The sequence below is a fragment of the Eleutherodactylus coqui genome, chromosome 3 (assembly GCF_035609145.1).
Source record: "Eleutherodactylus coqui strain aEleCoq1 chromosome 3, aEleCoq1.hap1, whole genome shotgun sequence".
Taxonomy (NCBI): Eukaryota; Metazoa; Chordata; class Amphibia; order Anura; family Eleutherodactylidae; genus Eleutherodactylus; species Eleutherodactylus coqui.
Window position 1 is genome coordinate 301,177,270 of NC_089839.1, and position 23,530 is coordinate 301,200,799.

Genomic DNA, 23,530 nt, shown 5'->3' on the forward strand with positions numbered 1-23,530 from the left:
ATAACTGGCCCTTTTAAAACCGTTTTTGTCATGGAGGCGATCAGTTCCCTCACGAACCAGCTGCAGGCCCTGGTGCCTGTGATCCAGGATTTATCCGCCCGCATGGTGGCCCAGGAGCAGCGGGGGGTGTCGCAGGGGTCGGACGCCTCAACCAGCCCCGAACCCAAGTGCCCTCTTCCCGAGGTGTTTTCTGGGGAGAGGAACAAGTTTTTTGTTTTCCGACAGGCATGTCGCCTGTTTTTTCGCATGCGTCCCCGTTCTTCCGGGTCGGAGGCTCAGAGGGTCGGGCTGATAATGTCCCTGCTGCGGGGCTCGGCACAGACATGGGCTTTCTCCATCCCCGAGGGTTCCTCCTGCCTGCAGTCCGTGGACTCCTTTTTTCAGGAACTCGGGGGTATCTTCGACGAACCGGACCGAGCAGGGTTGGCGGTTTCACGGTTGTTGGCGCTGCGGCAGGGGTTGTCGTGTGTGGAGGATTATTGCTCCAACTTCAGACGCTATGCGGGGGACACGACATGGACGTTTTTCTGCAGGGCCTCTCGGACGCAGTTAAAGACCTGTTAATTTCCCATCCCGTTCCCGGGTCCTTAAGGGAGGCTATGGAGCTAGCGGTGAGAGCAGATAGGAGGCTCAGGTCTAGGAAGCAGGACAGGCAGACCCGTAGAGTCAGGGAGGTCAGTGGCCCTGGTCCCTCCTCCTCCTTACCAGTCTCTGCGCCCGAGCCAATGGAGGTGGACCCGCTGGACCCCAAAGAGCGACGCCGGACCCGTTTGTTGCATCGTCTCTGCCTCTACTGCGGGAAAGCTGGACATCGGGTGATAACCTGCCCACTGAGGTCTCAACGCCCGCAGCCGGAACCGGCGGAAAACTCCGAGTCCTAGGCGATTGCAGGGAGGATCGCCTAGGACTTCAGGTACTTCCTAAACTTTTGGTACCGTGTCATGTTAGATTCGGGGATTTTTCCCGATCAGGGCGGGCGTTTATTGATTCCGGAGCAGCCGCCAACTTGATAAGTCTGTGTTTTGTCCGTACTCTGATGGCGGAATTTGTGGCGCTGAAGACGCCAATTCATTTTACCAGCATTGATGCTACCCCTCTCTCTACAGGCTTGGTACGATGGAGGACCCCAAGATTACAGTTCACGGTGGGGGTCCTCCACTCGGAAGAACTGTCTTTCTTGGTGATGGAAAAAATGTCGGTTGATGTGGTGCTTGGTATGCCCTGGTTGGCACTGCACAACCCCCAATTTGATTGGTCCACCCGGGAATTGACTCATTGGGGGTCATCGTGTCACAATCACCTGTCTACCATAGCTGTGTGCTCCGCAGATACGGTGCTCATTCCGGAGTATTTGTCAGACTTTCAGGATGTATTCTCCAAACGACTGTCTAAGGCTCTGCCCCCTCATAGGGAGTGGGACTGTGGTATCGACCTGATTCCCGACGGTCCCATCCCTAAGGGAGCCATTTTCAATCTGTCAGGTCGTGAGCATGAAGCCCTCAAGTCCTATGTCTCGGAAGCTCTGGCCAACCGACATATCCGGCCGTCCAGGTCCCCTGCCGGGGCAGATCTCTTCTTTGTAGAGAAGAAGGACGGGACACTAAGGCCTTGTGTGGATTATCGGGCCTTGAATAAAATCACCGTGAAGAACCAGTGCTCCTTGCCCCTAATTCCTGACTTGTTGAATCAGGTGGTAGGGGCTCACTGGTTCTCCAAACTGGACTTAAGGGGGGCTTACAATTTAATTCGCATCAAAGAGGGAGATGAATGGAAGACAGCGTTCAACACCCCGTTAGGACATTTTGAATGTCTGGTCATGCCTTTTGGACTCTGTAATGCCCCCGCTGTGTTTCAGGGTTTTATGAACGCAGTCTTCCACGACTTCCTGGGGGTATTCCTGGTCATTTATCTGGACGACATCCTGGTGTACTCACCGGACTGGGATTCACATGTGCGGCACCTGAGGTTGGTCCTGACCCGTTTGCGCGAGTATCAACTTTTTGTCAAATTAGAGAAATGTACATTTGGCTCTAAACAAGTATCCTTCCTTGGTTATGTAATTTCCCCCACAGAGATTCAGATGGAGTCTGATAAAGTAGCAGCAATCTCCCAATGGGTCAGACCCGACAACCTCAAGGCTCTCCAGCGGTTCTTAGGTTTTGCAAATTTCTACCGCAAATTTATTAGAAATTACTCAGTTATTGCTCAACCTCTGACCGACCTGACTAAGAAGGGGGCTGACTTGGGTAAGTGGTCGCCTGCAGCCCTGGAGGCCTTTAGCCGTCTAAAAAAGGCATTCACGACTGCCCCGGTGCTAATACAGCCGGACGCACGACTACCCTTTTTTATTGAGGTAGACGCGTCGGAAGTGGGGACAGGAGCAGTATTGTCGCAGGAAGTCAGTGGGAGGTCTGGCTATAGCCCATGTGCGTTCTTTTCGCGAAAGTTCAATTCAGCAGAGCGCAACTACGACGTGGGTAACCGTGAATTGTTGGCTATCAAATGGGCTCTGGAAGAGTGGCGACACCATCTTGAGGGTGCTAGACACCCAATTACCGTATATACGGATCACAAGAATCTGGTATATCTCGCCAATGCGAAAAGACTCACTGCTCGTCAAGCCAGGTGGGCGTTGTTCTTCGCCAGGTTTAACTTCGTCGTGACATATATCCCCGGAGAGAAGAACGTGAAGGCGGACGCCCTGTCACGGAGTTTCGGGGTACCAGACAGTGGGACCATGACTCCCGAGAATATCTTAGCCCCCGGCGTGGTGGTGGCAGTGTTAGAGTCTAACTTCGTCCCTCAACTACAGGATGCTCAGCAGGACGCTCCGTCAGGGGTGCCGGAGGGCAGATGGTTTGTGCCAGAGACCCTACGCCCTAGAGTCATGGATGAGTCCCACTCGTCGGCTCTCGCCGGGCATCCCGGGTTCCAGGGGACCCTGGAGCTTTGCTCCCGATACTTCTGGTGGCCAGGCATGTCTCAGGAGATCCGCAACTTTGTGAGGGGTTGCTCGGTCTGTGCTCGCAATAAGAGTCGGCGGCGTCCTCCGGAGGGTCCTCTGAGACCACTACCGGTCCCTGCCAGTCCCTGGTCTCACTTATCAGTAGATTTCATCACTGACCTACCAGAATCCCAGAAGTGCACCACTATCTTAGTGGTGGTCGACCGGTTCTCAAAGATGGCACATTTTGTGGCGTTAAAAAAGCTACCCTCGGCAAAAGAATTTGCCACGATTTTTGTAAAGGAAATAATTCGCCTACATGGGGTTCCCCAAAATATTGTATCTGATCGCGGGGTTCAGTTTGTGTCGCAGTTTTGGCGTGCCTTCTGCAGAAACCTGGGAACGTCGCTTTCCTTCTCGTCAGCGTTCCACCCGCAGACTAATGGTCAGACTGAGCGGAAGAACCAAGACTTAGTGCAATATTTACGGTTGTTTGCCAGCGAAAAGGCTTACCAGTGGGCAGAGTTCCTGCCGTTGGCAGAGTTTGCACTAAACAACCGCCTTTGTTCTTCTACTGGGGTGTCTCCATTTTTTAGTGTATACGGTCAGCATCCTCGCTTCCTTACAGCTATCCCTACTCCGTCGCTCTGTCCGGCAGCGGATGACGCCACAGATACGCTTCGGGGAGTATGGAAAGAGGTGCAGAGAAACTTGGAGGCAGCGGGGGCCCGTATGCAGTTGCGCAGTGGGAAGAGTCTGTCTGTGTCTGAACCTTACAGGGTGGGACAGAAGGTATACCTGTCCTCTAAAAATCTCAAATTGCGGGTCCCGTCCTTGAAGCTGGCGCCACGTTACGTGGGGCCGTTTGCCATCACACGTGTGGTGAACCCACTCGCCTACGAGCTGGGGTTGCCAGCCACATGGAGGGTTCACAGGGTATTCCATAAGTCGCTGCTGAAACCTTTTGTCCCTTCGGTGATACCCACCTCCGGTCCCCCTCCGCCCACCCTGGTCCGGGATGAAGTCGAATACGAGGTCCAGGAGATACTGGACTCTCGTCGGTGTCGAGGAATCCTACAATACTTGGTGGCCTGGAAGGGTTTTCCACCAGAAGATCATTCCTGGGTGGCCGCATGTGATGTTCATGCTCCCGTGTTGGTACGGCGGTTCCACCGTCGTTTTCCAGATAAGCCTGGTCGAGTTTCCGGGGGCCCGGAGGTCCCCCGTCAGAGGGGGGGTAATGTTACCATGCAGGGCGGCGCTGGGTCCCGCGGCCGGCGCGCGCCGCTTCGAGCTCGGCTTCGGCGTCCCGGAGCTGTGCTGTCAGGGATCTCCCGGCGGCGTGGAGCAGCCAGCGTGCAGCAGCGTGGAGCAGCCAGCGTGCTGCGGCGTGGGCGTGTCCGCCCGTAGGGTGCCGCCCGCTCTCATCCACCTCCCTTATGCAACAGTGGGAGAGTCGGTTCCTCCCACTCTCCGCCCCTGGGCGGAGGCTTTTAGTTAAAAGGCTGGCAGTGACCTGAACTCACTGCCAGTTATTGGTTCTGCTAGCCTCTAGTCAGGTCTATTCTAGTCTGTCCTAGTTGCTTGTCAGTCTCCTTTCGTTTGCCTGTGAGCTACACCTCCAGCCTTGATTCACCTAGCAGTTTTGTTGGTCTGTTACACCTGCCTCTCCTGTCGGCACTCTGTCCCCTGTTAGTAGTTCCATCCAGGTAGTCGCCAGGTCCCTAGCCAGCGCAGGGACTGCCGCCCAGTTGTCCGCCTGGGGTTAGCCAGGGCCGAGGCAAGTAGGCAGGGACAGTGGGGTGCAGGAGATCAGGGCACCCCAACTGGCGCTCGGGGGGCAGAGTGCCGTAACAGTAGTGTCTATACAGACCGGTGAGCCTATGTAGTGTCTGTAGAGACCGGTGATCCTTTGTAGTGTCTATAGAGACTGGTCAGCCCATGTTGTGGCGATAGAGGCTGCCTACTGAAGCTATGTGGCTGCTACCAGTATTCTATAGGGCGGTATACCAGACCCCCTTGATGATGTTTTTGGAAAAATGCCCTCTAACAGGCTCAACTGCTGGTTATTCGGTTGAAAGGCATATGCTGCTCCCTACTCCACACACCACTGAATGCTTTACTAAGTGGCCAATCAAACCCAATTTTTTGCAGCCATACAAATCAGTTAAGGCTGACCACATTGTCAGGTTGGCACCATGTAAGGACTCTCAGAACCATCTCCTTTCCAGTCTGTCCCTCTCTCTCACGCTGCTCCCGAGTCATGACTTGACAAGTTTTTCTTGCATGCCACTGCTATCTCTATGGTATGCCCATGACTTTTCTCTCCATCGCATACTACTGACTGAGCCTGCAAACATGGCATCTCCCCTATTTCCGGTCTCATCCTGCCAAAGCATTCAGCCTCCTTTGAAACATTCCTTTTGGGGCATACCCCCATGAGCAACTTTCAATGTGAATATGTGCTCTCAGAGAGACAGTGCGTACACTTATGATGACTGAGGAACCACATTACAGCTATGTGGAATCAGAAAGAAAACAAAATTGCATATAATCCCAAATTATGTAACATTTTGAGCCCCTCCCAGACACGCCCCTTTTGTGCAAATCTAAGATTCACCCCTTTGTGGTTCCAGTCTTAGGACAGTCTTGCAAAAAACAGGACAGTTGAGAGGTATACAGATGCTGTCCATAATACAGTGGTGTCAGAAGTGTTATGAAGAGCTGCACATTTGCAAATACTTGTGCACTTATGCGAACGGATATTGCATGAGTGAATTTTTTACGCCAAAGTTAAAGGGGTTGTCTCGAGGAAGCAGTGAAATTTTTTTTTTGCCCAGTCCCCCTTATTAAGCATACATTACTAATCACCCGTGTAAATGACTTTTAAAGCCGGTTTCTACTTACAGTTCCAGCGTTTCAGCAACGTATAAAAAGTTTCCCAATGATGGCTGCCGGCTCTTTTCCCAAGGTGCACCGCGGTTGCTTCAGCCCGACGTGCGCGCTCCCGAGACTCTACCAGCTGTGTCTCCCTGACAACCAGACGCCCCGTAGCCGCCGACCGGACCCCGGGATTGAACGCGGCCGACCACGGCACACGCTCTTGGGCCACAGTCACCCACCGCCAGGCAGCAGGTAACCGGCGCTAGGCCCCGGCTCCCCCGCGCTAGGCCCCTGAAACAGACGAAGGCTTCGGGGCCCGGCGGCAGGCTCCGACCTCCGGCGGCAGGCTCCGACGTCCGGCGGCAGGCTCCGGGGACCTGCGGCAGGCTCCGGGGCCCGGTGGCAGGCTCCGGGGCCCGGCGGTCTATACAGTCCCCCCAGCGCACACAAAAAACCCCCCGACCCCTCACTTACATGGGCGGCTTCTCGGCAGGGCTGGGCGGCTTCTCGGCAGGGCTTGGCGGCTTCTAGGCAGGGCTGCTGGGCTGGGCTTCTCGGCTGGGCTGCTCAAGTTTCTGCACCTTTCTCTAACAGAGAATGGTAGCAGAATGGCCGCTCAAGCGCGCTCCCGAGAAGTGACAGCTCGTCTGCGCATGCACAGAAGAGCTGTAGCGGCTAGCAGGCTGAAGCGGCTCGTGCTGAGAGCAGAAGACCGGACTGCGCAAGCGCGTCTAAAAAAGCAAGCAGACAGCGAAATTAGACGGCACCATGGAGACGAGGGCGCTAGCAACGGAGCAGGTAAGTGAATAACTTCTGTATGGCTCATAATTAATGCACGATGTACATTACAAAGTGCATTAATATGGCCATACAGAAGTGTATACCCCCACTTTATTTCGCGAGACAACCCCTTTAAGCTCCACACACGGAATGGGTACAAACCTCTTTAGGATGTGGGAAGTGAGAAAAAAGCACGCCAGTGAGAGGAGACAGCAGATAGAGCTGCCAAGGACTTCATGTTGCTGTCCAAGGGATGGGCCAGCTAAGAGACTCAATGGGCGGCTTACTGTTGCCGGAGCAGTGCTGTACTAGGAAGGATTGTTAAAGGGGTTGTCCCGCGAAAGCAAGTGGGTCTATACACTTCTGTATGGCCATATTAATGCACTTTGTAATGTACATTGTGCATTAATTATGAGCCATACAGAAGTTATAAGAAATTTTTCACTTACCTGTTCCGTTGCTAGCGTCCTCGTTTCCATGGAGCCGTCTAATTTTCAGCGTCTAATCGCCAGATTAGACGCGCTTGCGCAGTCCGGGTCTTCTTCTTTTCTGAATGGGGCCGCTCGTGCCGGAGAGCGACTCCTTGTAGCTCAGCCCCGTCACGTGCCGATTCCAGCCAATCAGGAGGCTGGAATCGGCAATGGACCGCACAGAAGCCCTGCGGTCCACCGAGGAAGAAGATCCCGGCGGCCATCTTCATCAGGTAAGTAAGAAGTCACCGGAGCGCGGGAATTCAGGTAAGCGCTGTCCGGTGTTCTTGTTTAACCCCTGCATCGGGGTTGTCTCGCGCCGAATGGGGGGGCTGTTGAAAAAAAAAAAAAACGTTTCGGCGCGGGACAACCCCTTTAAGCGTGTACTGTTACAGGAGCTCGTACTGCGGAAAGGCTTCAGAGAAACACTGCTGAAACTATTACAGAGACTGACGCTTCCTTCTACAGCTTATCAGATCGGAGATCAGCAATAGACATTGGAGATTTCTTCAACTTCATCACAGTACAGAGTACACTGGAGTTTGTAAGTGAGGAAGAACCTCAGTGATAACTAAGTGTGCGCACACAAGCAACCAGGTAGTCATAGAATGGTAGAGTTGGAAGGGACCTCCATGGTCATCGGGTCCAGCCCCCTGCTCAGTGCAGGATTTACTAATTCATCTCAGACAGATATTTGTCCAGTCTTTGTTTGAACACTTCCCTTGAAGGAGAACTCACCACCTCCCGTGGTAACCTGTTCCACTCATTGATCACCCTCACCATCAGAAAGTTTTTTCTAATATCTAATCTGTGTTTCCTCCCTTTCAGTTTCATCCCATTGCTTCTAGTCTTTCCTTGTGCAAATGCGAATAGGGCTGATCTCTATGCAGTGTTACAACCCTTCAGATATTTGTAGACAGCTATTAAGTTTCCTCTTAGCCTCCTTTTTGCAAGCTAAACATTCCCAGATCCTTTAACCGTTCCTGATTTGCAGACCTCTCACCATCTTGGTAACTCTTCTCTGAACTTGCTCCAGTTTGTCTGTCTTTTTTAAAGTGGGGTGCCCAGAACTAGACATAGTATTCTAGATGAGGTCTGCCTAAGGAAAAGTAGAGAGGGATAATGACCTCACGTGATCTAGACTCTATGCTTCTCTTAATACATCCCAAAATTGTGTTTGCCTTTTTGGCTGCTGCATCACATTGTTGACTCATGTTCAGTCTATGATCTAGTAGTATACCCAAGTCTTTTTCACATGGCTGCTGCTTAGCCCAATTCCTCCCATTCTGTATGTGCTTTTTACATTTTTTTTGCCCAGATATAGGACTTTGCATTTCTCCGTGTTAAATACCATTCTGCTAGTCGCTGCCCACTGTGCAAGCTTTTCTAGATCTTTTTGAATACTCTCCCTCTCATCCCTAGTGTTAGCTATCCCTCCTAGCTTTGTGTCATCACCAAATTTGATCAGTTTCCCCTCAATTCCCTTCTCCAGATCATTTATAAAAATGTTGAACAACATTGGGCCTAGGACAGAGCCTTGTGGTACCCCACTTAATACATTCCTCTACTTGGATGTGCAGCCATTTATGACCACTCTTTGAGTACGTTCACTCAGCCAGTTGTGAATCCACCTAACAGTTACCTTCTCAATTCCATATTTGGTCATTTTTTCAATAAGTATGGTATGAAATACTTTGTCAAATGCTTTACTAAGGTCAAAAAAAATTATATCCACTGCATTTCCCTGATCAACCCAGTCAGTGATACTATCATAGAAGGAAATTAGATTAATCTGGCATGACTTGTTTGTTACAAACCAATGCTGGCTCTGGTTAATTACTCCATTTTCATCCAAGTACTCGCATACATGCTGTTTAATCATTTGTTCAAAGATCTTTCCCGGTATAAAAGTCAGGCTCACAGGCCTGTAGTTTCCTGAATCCACCTTCTTTCCGTTTTTGAAAATAGGGACAACATTTGCCCTTTTTCAATCTTCTGGGATTTCTCCTGCTCTGCAGGAATTTTCAAAGATTATGGCGAATGGTTCAGCAATTACCTCCGCTGCTTCCTTTGGTATCCTAGGATGTAATTCATCTGGACCTTGAGACTTGAATTCATTTCAGTTAGCTAAGTGTTTCCTCACCATCTCTCTGCTTACAGATGGCCTGCATTCTTTTATTCACCCAATAGCACAGGGAAGATCAGTTGATGTTTCATCTACTTTCTGAGAGAAAACATATACAAAATAGGAATTTAAAAGTTTGGCCTTCTCAACATCATTCTTAACCAATTCTACATTTCCATCTTGTAAGCATCCAATAGCATCTTTGACTTTTCTTTTGACATACCCCCCAAATCCTTTTGTATTGCTTTTGGCCTCTGTTGCAAGCCTCAATTTATTATTAGCTTTAGCTTTTCTGACACTTGCCCTACAGTTTCTGCAGCCCGCATTATATTCTTCTTTAGATATTTCCCTCTCTTTCCATTTGATAAACATACTTTTCTCCCTGTTTAACATGTCTGCGAGTTCTGTGTTCATCCATCCTGATCTCTTTAAATGCTACCCATTCTTCCTTCTTTTAGGGATTGTTAACAATTGTGCTTTGAGAATCTCATTTTGCAATATTTCCCAACCTTCTTGGACATTTCTGTCCTTAAGAACATCCAGACATTGGATTCTTCCTATCCTCTTTCCGAGTTCATTGAAATCTGCCTTTCTGAAATCCAACCTTGAGGTCTGCATTTTCTCAGGTCTTCCTCCCCTTTTTATCCAACATCCAAGGATATCATGATCACTGCCTCCTAAGGTCCCAGCCACCCTTACTTCCTCAACCATTGCCTCCCTGTTGGTAAGAATTAGGTCCAAGATAGCAGATCCCCTTGTTTTCTCTTGTACCTTTTGGAAGATAAAGTTGTCAGCAAGAGCGGATAAGAATTTGTTGGATCCATTACTTTTACCTGAGAGAGATTCCCAACAAATGTCTGGATGAGTAAAATCTCCCATTATCACCATGTTGTGCTTTTTGGAGAGCTTGGCCATCTGATGTAGAAAGAGTTGATCCATATCTTCTGCTTGTCCAGGCGGTCTATAGTAAATGCCTACAATGGTGTCCTTTCTGTTCTCTCCTTGTATTCTTACCCAAACAGTTTCTACAGAACTCCCAGCTCTGAAGCTTGAATCTCTGTGGAGATGAATGTTTTCCTAACATACAACACAATACCTCCCCCTTTTTTGTTCTGTTCCTTATAAATAAGTTGTATCCTTGGAGCCTTGTATTCCAATCATGTGTATCATTCCACCAAGTTTCCGTGATGCCGATGACATCATATTTCTCTTCCTGTGTTAGGAGCTCCAATTCTCCTTGTTTGTTTCTCATGCTCTGTGCATTTGTTGAAACATTTTAGTTTGTGATCGGGGTCACTTGCTCCTCTACTTGCCTTCTGAATTTTTTGTTTTTGTTCTTTCTTTCCACTTCTAATAACAAGGTTCTCAAATGTATTAATTAGCTGTATATTTTTGCCTTTCCCTTCCCTTCCCATATTGTTCAAGTTTAAAGCTCTCCTGATGAGTGAATAAAGGCGCCCAACAAAAATGTGCTTACCTGTTTTTGTAAGGTGCAACCCGTCTCTATCAAGCAGTCCATCATATAGGTAATTCACTCCATGGTCTAGGAATCCAAATCTTTGCTGACAGCACCATTGACGTAGCCAGTTGTTCACCTCTAGAATTCTGTTCCATCTTCTTATTCCATGGCCATCCACTAGGAGGATGGATGAGAAGACCACCTGTGCTCCAAGTTCCTTCACCTTCTTTCCGAGGTCTTTAAAGTCCCTGCAGATAGTTGCACGGTCCTTTTTTGCAGTGTCATTTGTCCCTACATGTATTAGTAGGAATGGGTGGTGTTCTGTAGGACTTAAGAGTCTTGACAGCCTATCAGACACATGATTTGTGCACCTGGAAGACAGCACACCTCTCGTGAGGTTATGTCAGGTCTATAAACAGCGGCCTCTGTTCCTCTCAATAGGGAATCCCCTACAACCACCACTCCCCTCTTTTTCTTCATAACAGCACTTCTTTTTCTCCATTCAAGAGCACTCTGTGTACTTCCTACACAGTTCTTTGTGGGTAGAGTCATTTCTTGCTGTACCTCTTTCTCCTCTGCTTTGTTCTTTGTGGGTGGAGTCATTTCTTATTGTACTTTTTTGTCCTTCTGCTTAGGACCCAGTACCAGCTCCCGCTGCGTGAGAACCTCGTAACAGTTCCCAAGCAGTATGGGTGCTGGCTGACTCATGTTCTTCCTGCTTCTTTGGGTCACATGCTTCCATTCCTCGGCTTCTGCAGGTACACTGGACATTTCTTTTCCTTCAACATTTTGAAGACTTTCTTCTACTCTGTCCAGGAAATCCTCACCTTCCTTAATACGTTTCAATGTAGCTATTGTCTCCTGAAGACTACGCACCCTTTCCACCAGTAGAGACACAAGCTTGCATTTCTGGCAGGTGAAAATGAGCTTTTCCTCTGGTAGGTCTGTAAACATATAGCATACGTTGCAGCTCGCCATATGGCTGCTCTTCTTTTCCATGTTGTTAGTTGATGTTCACTTCCAAACTTCTAAAAGTCAAGAACTGTAGTGAAGATACATAACCGGTAAATTACTAATAAGTACAATCTGACGGGGCGCGGTTTGGCGATGTCGAGCAGCTAGACCAGGCTAATCCCAGCAATCTTTCTGCTTACGGGGATTCTTTGCTCTTCCCAGAATGCACAGGAAATATGCAAATGATCTTCCGGCAACTCCAATTGTTAGGACCACCAGGTGTGCGGGGGCCCGGACTGGCATCCCTGTCAGGGGTTCCCCTACTCTGGTGGTTGGTCGTGGGCGCAACCGGCCGTGCGATGTTCGGCTCGGTGCACGCCGCCGGAGGGAAGTAGTTTCATGAGTTCCCCTGGTGGTTATGTGACTTCTCCCTGCCTCCGGGGGGGGGGGGGGAGTTCCATATATAAACCCTCTTGGCCAGTTCCTCCTTGCCAGTGTTTGGTTTAGCTTCTGTTCAGCCGACACGTGGTATCATAGACCTGACATTTAGTGCTTTGACTTCTGCTTGACTCTGACTTGCCTTTTGTTTATCCCCTCTGTACTGCGTATGTGCTTACTGGTTTTGACCCAGCCTGTTGTTACTACTCCTTGGTTGCTGTGTTGTCTCTGTCTGCTATTCAGGTTCCCACTAGCCTGGTTCCCTGTCCCTTTTTCCGGGGGTCCCAGACACTAGTTCAGTGTAGGGACCGTCACCCAGTTGTCGCCCTGGGGTTTAGCCCAGGGGGGCAAGTAGGTAGGGACACGGGAGAAGGTTGGCGTAGGTTTCCCCGTCCATCTGCCCTGGCCAGCCCTAACACCAATCTCTGGTTTGGCGATGTCCTCCCAGCAGCTAGACCCGGCTAATTCCAGCAATCTTCCCGCTTACGGTGATTCTTTGCTGTTCCCAAAATTCACAGGGAATATGCAAATGATCTTCCTGCAGCTCCAATCTCTGGTTTAGGTAGTAAGCAGGCCTGCGAGGCAGAGACTCAGACAAACTACAATATTCATCCAGAAACTTGTTGAATCTTGGGGTCAAGAAGAACTTATAGTTTCTCTTGTTGTGTACTGGTCGACTCCTTTGTGAAATATGTACTGTGTGCCGTAATCCGTGTTCCAGTTATTACTTTCTTTAGAAACATTACTTTCTTGTTGTACAGGTACTTTTCTGTAAAGGTTTGTACCAACTGTGCATTACTAACTGTATGTGCTGAGTGTTGTGATTATTAGATAATGATATTCAGCCTTACTACTACTACTAATCTTTATTTGTATAGCGCTAACGTATTCCGCATAGCTACTAAAAACATTAAAGTGTTGCATAATAGTTACTTATTTATCATATAACTCATTCAAGTATTTTTATTTGCCATTAGCAGTTGTAATAAAAATCTATACTTTTGTACCCCCGGTGTCCGCCCCGTATCCTGAGCCCTGTGTTACCTACTGCAACCAGGGGCGTAACTATAGGGGATGCAGGGGATGCGGTTGCACCCGGGTCCAGGAGCCTTAGGGGGCCCATAAGGCCTCTCTTCTCCATATAGGGAGCCCAGTACTATGAATAAAGCATTATAGTTGGGGGCCCTGTAACAAGTTTTGCATCGGGGCCCGGGAGCTTCAAGTTACGCCTCTGACTGCAACCATTTGGCCAACAACTAGTGTGCTCATGACTTTGTAGCACAGGGTCATAGAGATTCCATGGGGCAAAAAAAGTATACAAACTAGTACAAAAGGTAACTGCAGACAATCAGGGTGTTGCTTTACCTTTCCAAGGGCCGTTTAAAGGGCCACTCTGGGGAAACGTCTTATCACTTCCCCGGCGTACAATTGACACAAAGTGCCTACGAGGGCAGATAATATATTTACCGATCACTGTATCAACATTAAGATATTCGCTCCCGTACCCCCGTTGTCCCTTATGACCCGCATCGTGACTAGAGTGAACCTGTACAGAACGTCATGAGCTCCGCAGCGACAGTCACCCAAATACATCGGGGGGTTCATTAACAATTACAACTGCTTTATTCTAGATGAGTGGAAGAAAAAGGTGAGCGAGTCCTATCAGGTGATTGTGGAGCGACTGGAGGATGATCTTCTCATTAACGAGGTGGAACAGGCCGAGCTGAAACCGGTCTTCAGGTAAAGCCTATCTGTAAAATGAAATATAGCAGAGTTGAGTTTATCTTTTGGCACAACTCACTCTCATAGTGCAGCGGACTGCCTCAACCTCATTCGTTTAGTTTCTGATATAGCTTCAGCCTACTCTGCAGCGCCGTACACATGTTGTGGCCTAATGAGTCCCAGATGTGTGTTTTCTGCCGCGGAACTGCAGTGTTTTTCACAATTGCAAGCGCATTGAGTGCGTATTTGTGAACTTCCCATAGACTTCTATGGGGACCTTTGGTATGCAACTGCGCACTGCAAGTAGAAACCATTGATTTCAATGGGTTCTTTCCATTGTCTATTTTGGTGCACAATTGCATACCGAAGACCCCCGTCTGCTTGACATCGTGTGGGCTTTAACAAGAACACCTGAGCTTACCACTTACTAAGTAGGCTGCCCGCTTACTCAAACATGGCGCTGCCGGGACCGCACCAATGTGAGGGGTCCCGGCAGCACAAAAAAGTACAGCAAAAAGCGCTGATATGGGCGCTATAATCCACGATCATGCGCACTGCATAGCACATATACGTCCTGCGATATTGAGCGTATATGCATTTATGTTCGTGTTTGGCCACCGCTCTCACACATCCGTTTTTTTACAGCGATTAACACGGTGATTTGAGCGCAGTATAACACTCCCATTGATTTCAATGGTGCCTCGCAGACATGCACTCACACGCAGCATTTTCTATCACCGCCTGCCATATTTTGCCACATTTAGTGCACCTCCTCACCCATCACAATGAAGGAGTGCGATAAGACCCGCTGTCGAAGGCAGGAACCTGTTTTCGAAAACAGCTGTAAAATCGCGTGCGGAATCGCGGTGTTTAGCTGACGGCATGTGTAAGAGTGGCCTTAATGCAAATACGCAGAAACTGTACTACTTCACAGCCTATTTGCCGCTACAGTGTAGGCTGGTACAATGACGGGGTCTATGGACCCCTCTCCATTAACACAGCGAGTCCCAACAGGCCAAATTTACAGCATTGTGTATACAACATGTTCAGCTCTGCTACATCCCTAGTTATGCAGGAACTCAATAGTTGGGTTTTTTGACTTGCGGTCTTTCTATTCTAGCTGTACCTGAGTCTTCCTCCCATGGGACAGGCGCATGCAGATTTTAATGTTTCCCAGTATATCACAGACACGCAGGAGCAGATTAATTGGCTGGGGAACATAGAAAACAATTCCTCTTCCCATCTCAAGGCTATGGAGGAACAGGGAGGTTAATGTGCAGTCTACATACAAACCTTGACATCGCACATTCCGGAGGACGAGGCGGAGAACCCGAGAGTCAGGAGTGAAATCAGACAGTTTATAAGCTAGTTATATAGATACATTGTATTATACTGCAACACAGAGTCTGTAACAAACACTCCGGCCTCCAGAAGAAGTTGTATAACTCATCCTGCAGTTCCATCTCAGGCAGATCTGTAGATGATGGGAGTTGTGGTGATTAGATGGACGGTCTTGTCACCGGAGGCCCTAAAAGTGGTTCCCCCTTGGCCTATAAGAGGCTCTCGGAGGCCCCTTGTGTGTAGTGACCTCTTCTTCCACTTGTGTAGAGCTTGTTGGCCACTAGACGCCTCTACGACGCAGAGAAGAGATTTCACCCCGTTACCAGTCTGAGAGGGGCGCATTATTGGGAAGGGAGAAGCTGGGTGGTCGTATTGATGAATTGACCCCAACGGCCGCTCTGACCAGACTGTTAGGAGGTGTTGGGACCAGTGGATGTGTGAGGGCACACAAGGAGACCGGGCTCAGGACGCCCCCTACAGACCACCAGTAGAGAGGAGCATCTGACACGACTATTAGGTGTTGGGAACAGTGGATGTGTGAGTGCATACATGGTGACCAAGCTCAGGCCGCCCTCTACAGACCACCAGTAGAGAGAGAAGCGTCTGACCAGACTGTTAGGAGGTGTTGAGACCGGTGGGTGTGTGAGGGTACTCAAGGTGACCGGGCTCAGGACGCCCCCTACAGACCACCAGTGGAGAGGAGCGTCTGACCAGACTGTTAGGAGGTGTTGGGGCCAGTGGATGTGTGAGGGCACACAGGGTGACCGGGCTCAGGACGCCCACTACAGACCACCAGTGGAGAGGAGCGTCTGACCAGACTGTTAGGAGGTGTTGGGGCCAGTGGATGGGGGCACACAAGGTGACCAGGCTCAGGACCCCCAACAGACCACCAGTATAGAGGAGCGTCTGATGTGTGAGGGGGCACACGAGGTGACCGGGTTCAGGATGCCCCCTACAGACCACCAGTAGAGAGGTTGTCTTGAGTGATGAATCCAGGTTTAGTTTGGGCGCTGACAACGGCCGTGTTCGTGTCTGGAGACGTCAGGATGAGCGCCTCAATTCTGCCTTTACTGTGGAGCGGCATACTGCCCCCTGCTGGTGTGATGGTCTGGGTGGCCATCACATATGACAGTCAGTCACCCCTAATAGTAGTACGAGGGACAATGACAGCTCAGTGATATGTTCAGGATATCCTTAAGCCACATGTGATGCTCTCATGGCGGCTTCTAAGAGACAGCAGGATAATGCTCAGCCAACAGGGTACTAGAGCCTCCATGCCCGTCCATATGTATCACATCTTGTATCCAAGCTAGAGGCGTTACAACAGGGTACTAGAGCCTCCATGCCCCCTGTATCACATCTTGTATCCAAGCTAGAGGCGGTACAACAGGGTACTAGAGCCTCCATGCCCCCTGTATCACATCTTGTATCCAAGCTAGAGGCGGTACAACAGGGTACTAGAGCCTCCATGCCCCCTGTATCACATCTTGTATCCAAGCTAGAGGCGGTACAACAGGGTACTAGGGTCTCCCTACAAGGGGGCAGTTCTCCACAATAAATGATGCTTTTGCTCTGATATGGTAATGAGTTATAACAACGTTACAATCACACAGAGAAAGCTTCACACAACGTCTAGGGGAGGGATTGATTTTGATAAGTAGTGTGAATAGACAGCACCATGATTATACTCCCCTGGCCTTAAATTGTACTACGTAGCTCAGGATTCCTATAGGATCAGTAATGTATGTACACGGTGACTCCACCAGCAGAATAGTGAGTGCAGCTCTGGAGTATAATACAAAATGTAACCAGGATCAGTACAGGATAAGTAACGTATGTACACAGTGACTCCACCAGCAGAATAGTGAGTGCAGCTCTGGAGTATAATACAAAATGTAACCAGGATCAGTACAGGACAAGTAATGTATGTACACAGTGACTCCACCAGCAGAATAGTGAGCGCAGCTCTGGAGTATAATACAGGATGTAACTCAGGATCAGTACAGGACAAGTAATGTATGTACACAGTGACTCCACCAGCAGAATAGTGAGTGCAGCTCTGGAGTATAATACAGGCTGTAACTCAGGATCAGTACAGGAAAAGTAATGTATGTACACAGTGACTCCAGCAGCAGAATAGTGAGTGCAGCTCTGGAGTATAATACAGGATGTAACTCAGGATCAGTACAGGATAAGTAATGTATGTACACAGTGACTCCACCAGCAGAATAGTGATTGCAGCTCTGGAGTATAATACAAGATGTAACTCAGGATCAGTACAGGATAAGTAATGTATGTACACAGTGACTCCACCAGCAGAAGAGTGAGTGCAGCTCTGGAGTATAATACAGGATGTAACTCAGGATCAGTACAGGATAAGTAATGTATGTACACAGTGACTGCACAGGCAGAATAGTGAGTGCAGCTCTGGAGTATAATACAGGATGTAACTCAGGATCAGACCAGGATAAGTAATGTATGTACACAGTGACTCCACCAGCAGAATAGTGAGTGCAGCTCTGGAGTATAATACAGGATGTAACTCAGGATCAGGATAAGTAATGTATGTACACAGTGACTCCAACAGCAGAATAGTGAGTGCAGCTCTGGAGTATAATACAGGATGTAACTCAGGATCAGTACAGGATAAATAATGTATGTACACAGTGACTCCACCAGCAGAATACTGAGTGCAGCTCTGGAGTATAATACAGGATGTAACTCAGGATCAGTACAGGATAAGTAATGTATGTGCACAGTGACTCCACCAGCAGAATACTGAGTGCAGCTCTGGAGCACAATATAGGATGTAACCAGGATAAGTAATGTAAAGTGTATATATACAGTATCTCTACGTTTATATACTGTAGCTTTACACATCTCTCTTTAAATGATAGAACTAAAACTACCTCCTAAGAGCACAAATAGAGACAAAACTCAGGAAAGTTGGAAATTGATTATTTATTGCCTGCATTTCTCTTCTCTGCACAGAATTTACAAGGACAGAGCAATATGCAGAAAGTGATTTGCGGAATGTCATGGTTAATTACATTGTAATTATGTCAGTGAGATATTATTTCCATTAGCGCTGATGCAGATTGTGGCTTAACATTATCTAAACAATCCTTCTTGGCAAGCAAATAAATATTGCAAGAAATTTATTAAAGATTCACTGTGAATTCTCTCCACGATGTCTCACAGATCCGGCAACTTTTATTGTTGAAAAATTAAATTAGGTTTAATCCATTCACATGAAGGATTCGAAAGCCATGAAAATAGTTGCATCTGGATTCTAAACGGCGGCATCCATCTAGTTCTTCACATTTACTGGTCTGATTAAAAGGGGTTGTACAACACTAGAAAATATGGTCGCTTGCTTCCAGAAATGGCGCCATAATTGTGCAGAGGCTGTGAGTGGTATTGCAGTATTGCTTAGTGCAGTTTGAGTAAATGCTGTGATACCAAACATATGCTAGAGTCTGGAGAAGATTGATGTTGTCTAAAGTTCGATCTGTGTGCTCTGCATTGTGGATGGTGAACTGGAGTCGCCAATTGGTTTGATTTCTTTGCGAGGGCTCAGAGGGGACAATTTTACTTTTGGGGTACAAAGGAATTCTTTTACTTAAAGGGGCTTAGAAGGGGCACTTTTACTGTAGGGGTACAGATAGTACTACTTTGAGAGGGCTCAGAAGGTACACTTTTACTTTGAGGGGCACATAGGGGCTGTTACTTTGAGGGGGCTTAGAAGGGAAACCTTTAGTTTGGGGGGTACAGGGAGGCTGTATCACTATTAGGGGTAGATAGTGGCTCTATTTTTATGAGGGATGCTTTTACTTTGGGCAGGGGTATAGAGAGTCTCTATTACTGACAATGTCGTGGCATGGCGGCCTCAACACAGGTAAAGATCTGTTTGCTTGTTAAAGGGGTTGTCCCGCGCCGAAACGGGTTGTTTTTTTTTTCAACCCCCCCCCCCCCCCGGTCGGCGCGAGACAACCCCGATGCAGGGACCTAAAGAAAGCTTACCGGAGCGCTTACCTGAATCCCCGCGCTCCGGTGACTTCTATACTTACCGGTGAAGATGGCCGCCGGGATCCTCTTCCTCCGTGGACCGCAGCTCTTCTGTGCGGTCCATTGCCGATTCCAGCCTCCTGATTGGCTGGAATCGGCACGTGACAGGGCGGAGCTACACGGAGCCGGCATTCTGCACGAGTGGCTCCATTGAAGAGAGCAGAAGACCCGGACTGCGCAAGCGCGGCTAATTTGGCCATCGGAGGGCGAAAATTAGTCGGCTCCATGGGAACGAGGACGCTAGCAACGGAGCAGGTAAGTATAAAACTTTTTATAACTTATGTATGGCTCATAATTAATGCACAATGTACATTACAAAGTGCATTATTATGGCCATACAGAAGTGTATAGACCCACTTGCTGCCGCGGGACAACCCCTTTAAGCAGATCAAGGGTTAATGCACCATGTACAGAGTCTGCTGCTGCTGTCTGCCTTTGCTGCATGGATGCATGCTGGATTAGCCATGCCTGGGAGTAGGGTGGAGGGGTGGTTTTCTATTCACTCTGCCAGTTTTCAGGTGCAGAGTGGCTATATACTCTCACCCCTCCTGGTGATCGGTGCTGCTTATTTCGTTCCATAGTAGAGATCTTGGAGTTTGCAGCTCTGCTGTGCTGGGTGTTTTTCTACTTGCAGATAAGTAGATGCAGGTTCCTTTTAAGTTGTATTGTTGCTTTTCATTTCTGTAGTTATTTGCTGTTCAGTTCATCTCTCCGGGGGTCCCTTCAGGGACAGTCGGGGCCCAGGATGAAGACTGTGGGGCCGTCTCTATCGAGACAAATACTCCGCTTCTAGGCAGGGACCCTTCACCTCACTTGCTAGGTTGGGGCCAGGCTTCCTCATCCTTGGAGTAGTGCTACCGTTCAGCATAGCTTGGTGTGCGTCTATTTTCTATCGTGTGTGTACGTTCCCTCTTGCCGTGCTGAGTGTTGTACTCTGGTGTCGCATGGGCTTTACTTCTGGGTTACATACTTCAGTTCTGGTGCGCACTGCTCTTTGGTCCAATAGTCTTTCAGCTACTGTAGCTGTTATCATCACCCTGCGTCCATGCTGAGCGTGGTGCTTGTGTGCTGCACGGATGTGACAATTACTATGAAGGGGCTCAGAGGGGCACTTTTAATTTGCATGGGGGACAAAGGGGCTCTGTTATTTTGAGAGGGCTTGGAGGAAGCACTTTGGGGGATACAGAGAGGCTGTATTACTATTTAAGGGCTCATGGGGGGACTTTTACTTTGAGGAGCACATAGGGACTCTATTACTTTGAGGGGCACAGAGAAGGCAGTTTGTTCGGGAATGGACAGTCTGTATTACTATAAGGTGGCTCAAGGGGGCACTCTTACTTTGAGGAGCAAAGAGGGGCTATATTACTCTGAAGAGGCTCAGATGGAGCGCTTTTACCTTGCAAGGGCCACAGAGGGGCTCTATTATTTTGAGTGAATTCTGATGGGGCCTTTTACTCTGCAGGGACAACACTATTACTTTGAGGGGGTTCAGGGAAGCACTAACTTTGGGAGGCACATAGGGGCTCTGATACTTGAGGGGGCTCAGAAGAGCACTTTTATTTTTAATGGCACACGGGGGGTTTATTACTATGAAGTAACACAGAGGGGGCACTTAATGATGTCTAAGGGGTTGTGCCTCTAATCTTTTCCAATTTAGTGTGAAGTGCTATGCAGACCATGGACAGCAGCAGTGAAGATTATTTGGGGAGAGGGGCAAGCTGAACTTTTTCGTCAGAGCCTTTGAGTAGATAGAAAAATGTGAGCTAAAGCACTCAGAGGCAAGAAGTGGTTAACTCCGGAACCTCTGACTCCGCTTTATTGGTGATAGATATTGCTGGACATGAAGACCATCTGAGGACCGCCAGCAGTTGGCTAGTCCAGGTAGTCACTAAGTAGGAGCCCAGCGCTTCTTAAGATGAATAGAAACAGGTGAATACAGATGCATACTGAAAAGGTTGCTGGATCCCGCAGCCGCTCGTTCTGTGTTCTGATAATGTCATGTCCCGGGAGGCTTCATCTGCTACATTTCTTTTTTTTCTGGAAGGTGTATTTTCTCCAAAATGAGAGCCAGGAGCGTGCTATTGTATATGATGAATTTATTGTCCAAATATGGGGAGCGGAGTCATCCCAACGCCTGAGACCATCCAAACAGAATACTGATAGAGAGGTCCATACAACATGTGCCAGATAGTAGTAGCGTAATACCCTATAATCTTATCATACCGTAATAGTTATATTCTTGTACATAGGAGCAGTATTATAGTAGTTATATTCCTGTATATAGGGGGCAGTATTATAGTAAGCATATTCTTGTACATAGGGGCAGTATTATAGTAGTTATATTCTTGTACATAGGGGGCAGTATTATAGTAGTTATATTCTTGTACATAGCAGCAGTATTATAGTAGTTATATTCTTGTACATAGGGAGCAGTATTATAGTAGTTATATTCATGTACATAGGGGGCAGTATTATAGTAGTTATATTCTTGTACATAGGGGGCAGTATTATAGTAGTTATATTCTTGTACATAGGGTGCAGTATTATAGTAGTTATATTCTTGTACATAGGGGGCAGTATTATAGTAGTTATATTCTTGTACATAGGAGGCAGTATTATAGTAGTTATATTCTTGTACATACGGAGCAGTATTATAGTAGTTATATTCTTGTACATAGGAGGCAGTATTATAGTAGTTATATTCTTGTACATAGGGGGCAGTATTATAGTAGTTATATTCTTGTACACAGGGGGCAGTATTATAGTAGTTATATTCTTGTACATAGGGGGCAGTATTATAGTAGTTATATTCTTGTACATAGCAGCAGTATTATAGTAGTTATATTCTTGTACATAGGAGCAGTATTATAGTAGTTATATTCTTGTACATAGGGGCAGTATTATAGTAGTTATATTCATGTACATAGGAGGCAGTATTATAATAGTTATATTCTTGTACATAGGAGGCAGTATTATAATAGTTATATTCTTGTACATAGGGGGCAGTATTATAGTAGTTATATTCTTGTATATAGGGGGCAGTATTATAGTAGTTATATTCTTGTACATAGGGGCAGTATTATAGTAATATTCATGTACATAGGGGGCAGTATTATAGTAGGTATATTCTTGTACATAGGGGCAGTATTATAGTAGTTATATTCTTGTACATAGGGGGCAGTATTATAGTAGTTATATTCTTGTACATAGGGGCAGTATTATAGTAATATTCATGTACATAGGGGGCAGTATTATAGTAGGTATATTCTTGTACATAGGGGCAGTATTATAGTAGTTATATTCTTGTACATAGGGGGCAGTATTATAGTAGTTATATTCTTGTACATAGGGGCAGTATTATAGTAATATTCATGTACATAGGGGGCAGTATTATAGTAGGTATATTCTTGTACATAGGGGCAGTATTATAGTAGTTATATTTTTGTACATAGGGGGCAGTATTATAGTAGTTATATTCCTGTACATAGGAGCAGTATGATAGTAGTTACATTCTTGTACATAGGAGCAGTATTATAGTAGTTATATTCTTGTACATAGGGGGCAGTATTATAGTAGTTATATTCTTGTACACAGGGGGCAGTATTATAGTAGTTATATTATTGTACATAGGAGGCAGTATTATAGTAGTTATATTCTTGTACATATGGAGCAGTATTATAGTAGTTATATTCTTGTACATAGGAGCAGTATTATAGTAGTTATATTCTTGTACATAGGGGGCAGTATTATAGTAGTTATATTCTTGTACATAGGGGGCAGTATTATAGTAGTTATATTCTTGTACATATGGAGCAGTATTATAGTAGTTATATTCTTGTACATAGGAGCAGTATTATAGTAGTTATATTCTTGTACATAGGGGGCAGTATTATAGTAGTTATATTCTTGTACATAGGGGCAGTATTATAGTAGTTATATTCTTGTACTTAGTGGGTAGTATTATAGTAGTTATATTCTTGTACATAGGGGGCAGTATTATAGTAGTTATATTCTTGTACATATGGAGCAGTACTATAGTAGTTATATTCTTGTACAAAGGAGGCAGTATTATAGTAGTTATGTTCTTGTACATAGGGGGCAGTATTATAGTAGTTATATTCTTGTACATAGGGGACAGTATTATAGTAGTTATATTCTTGTACATATGGAGCAGTACTATAGTAGTTATATTCTTGTACATAGGGGGCAGTATTATAGTAGTTATATTCTTGTACATAGGGGGCAGTATTATAGTAGTTATATTCTTGTACATATGGAGCAGTATTATAGTAGTTATATTCTTGTACATAGGAGCAGTATTATAGTAGTTATATTCTTGTACATAG

General features: G+C 47.1%; 1 protein-coding gene across 1 annotated transcript in view; it reads left to right on the forward strand.

Annotated features, from left to right (window-relative positions):
- LOC136621924 (serine/threonine-protein kinase TNNI3K) overlaps positions 1-23,530 on the forward strand; it is a 328,182-nt gene that overhangs the window by 55,215 nt on the left and 249,437 nt on the right. Inside the window, exon 4 of the mRNA XM_066597788.1 lies at positions 13,685-13,793. Coding sequence (XP_066453885.1) covers positions 13,685-13,793 — 109 coding nt within the window. The remainder of the gene's footprint in view (positions 1-13,684; positions 13,794-23,530) is intronic.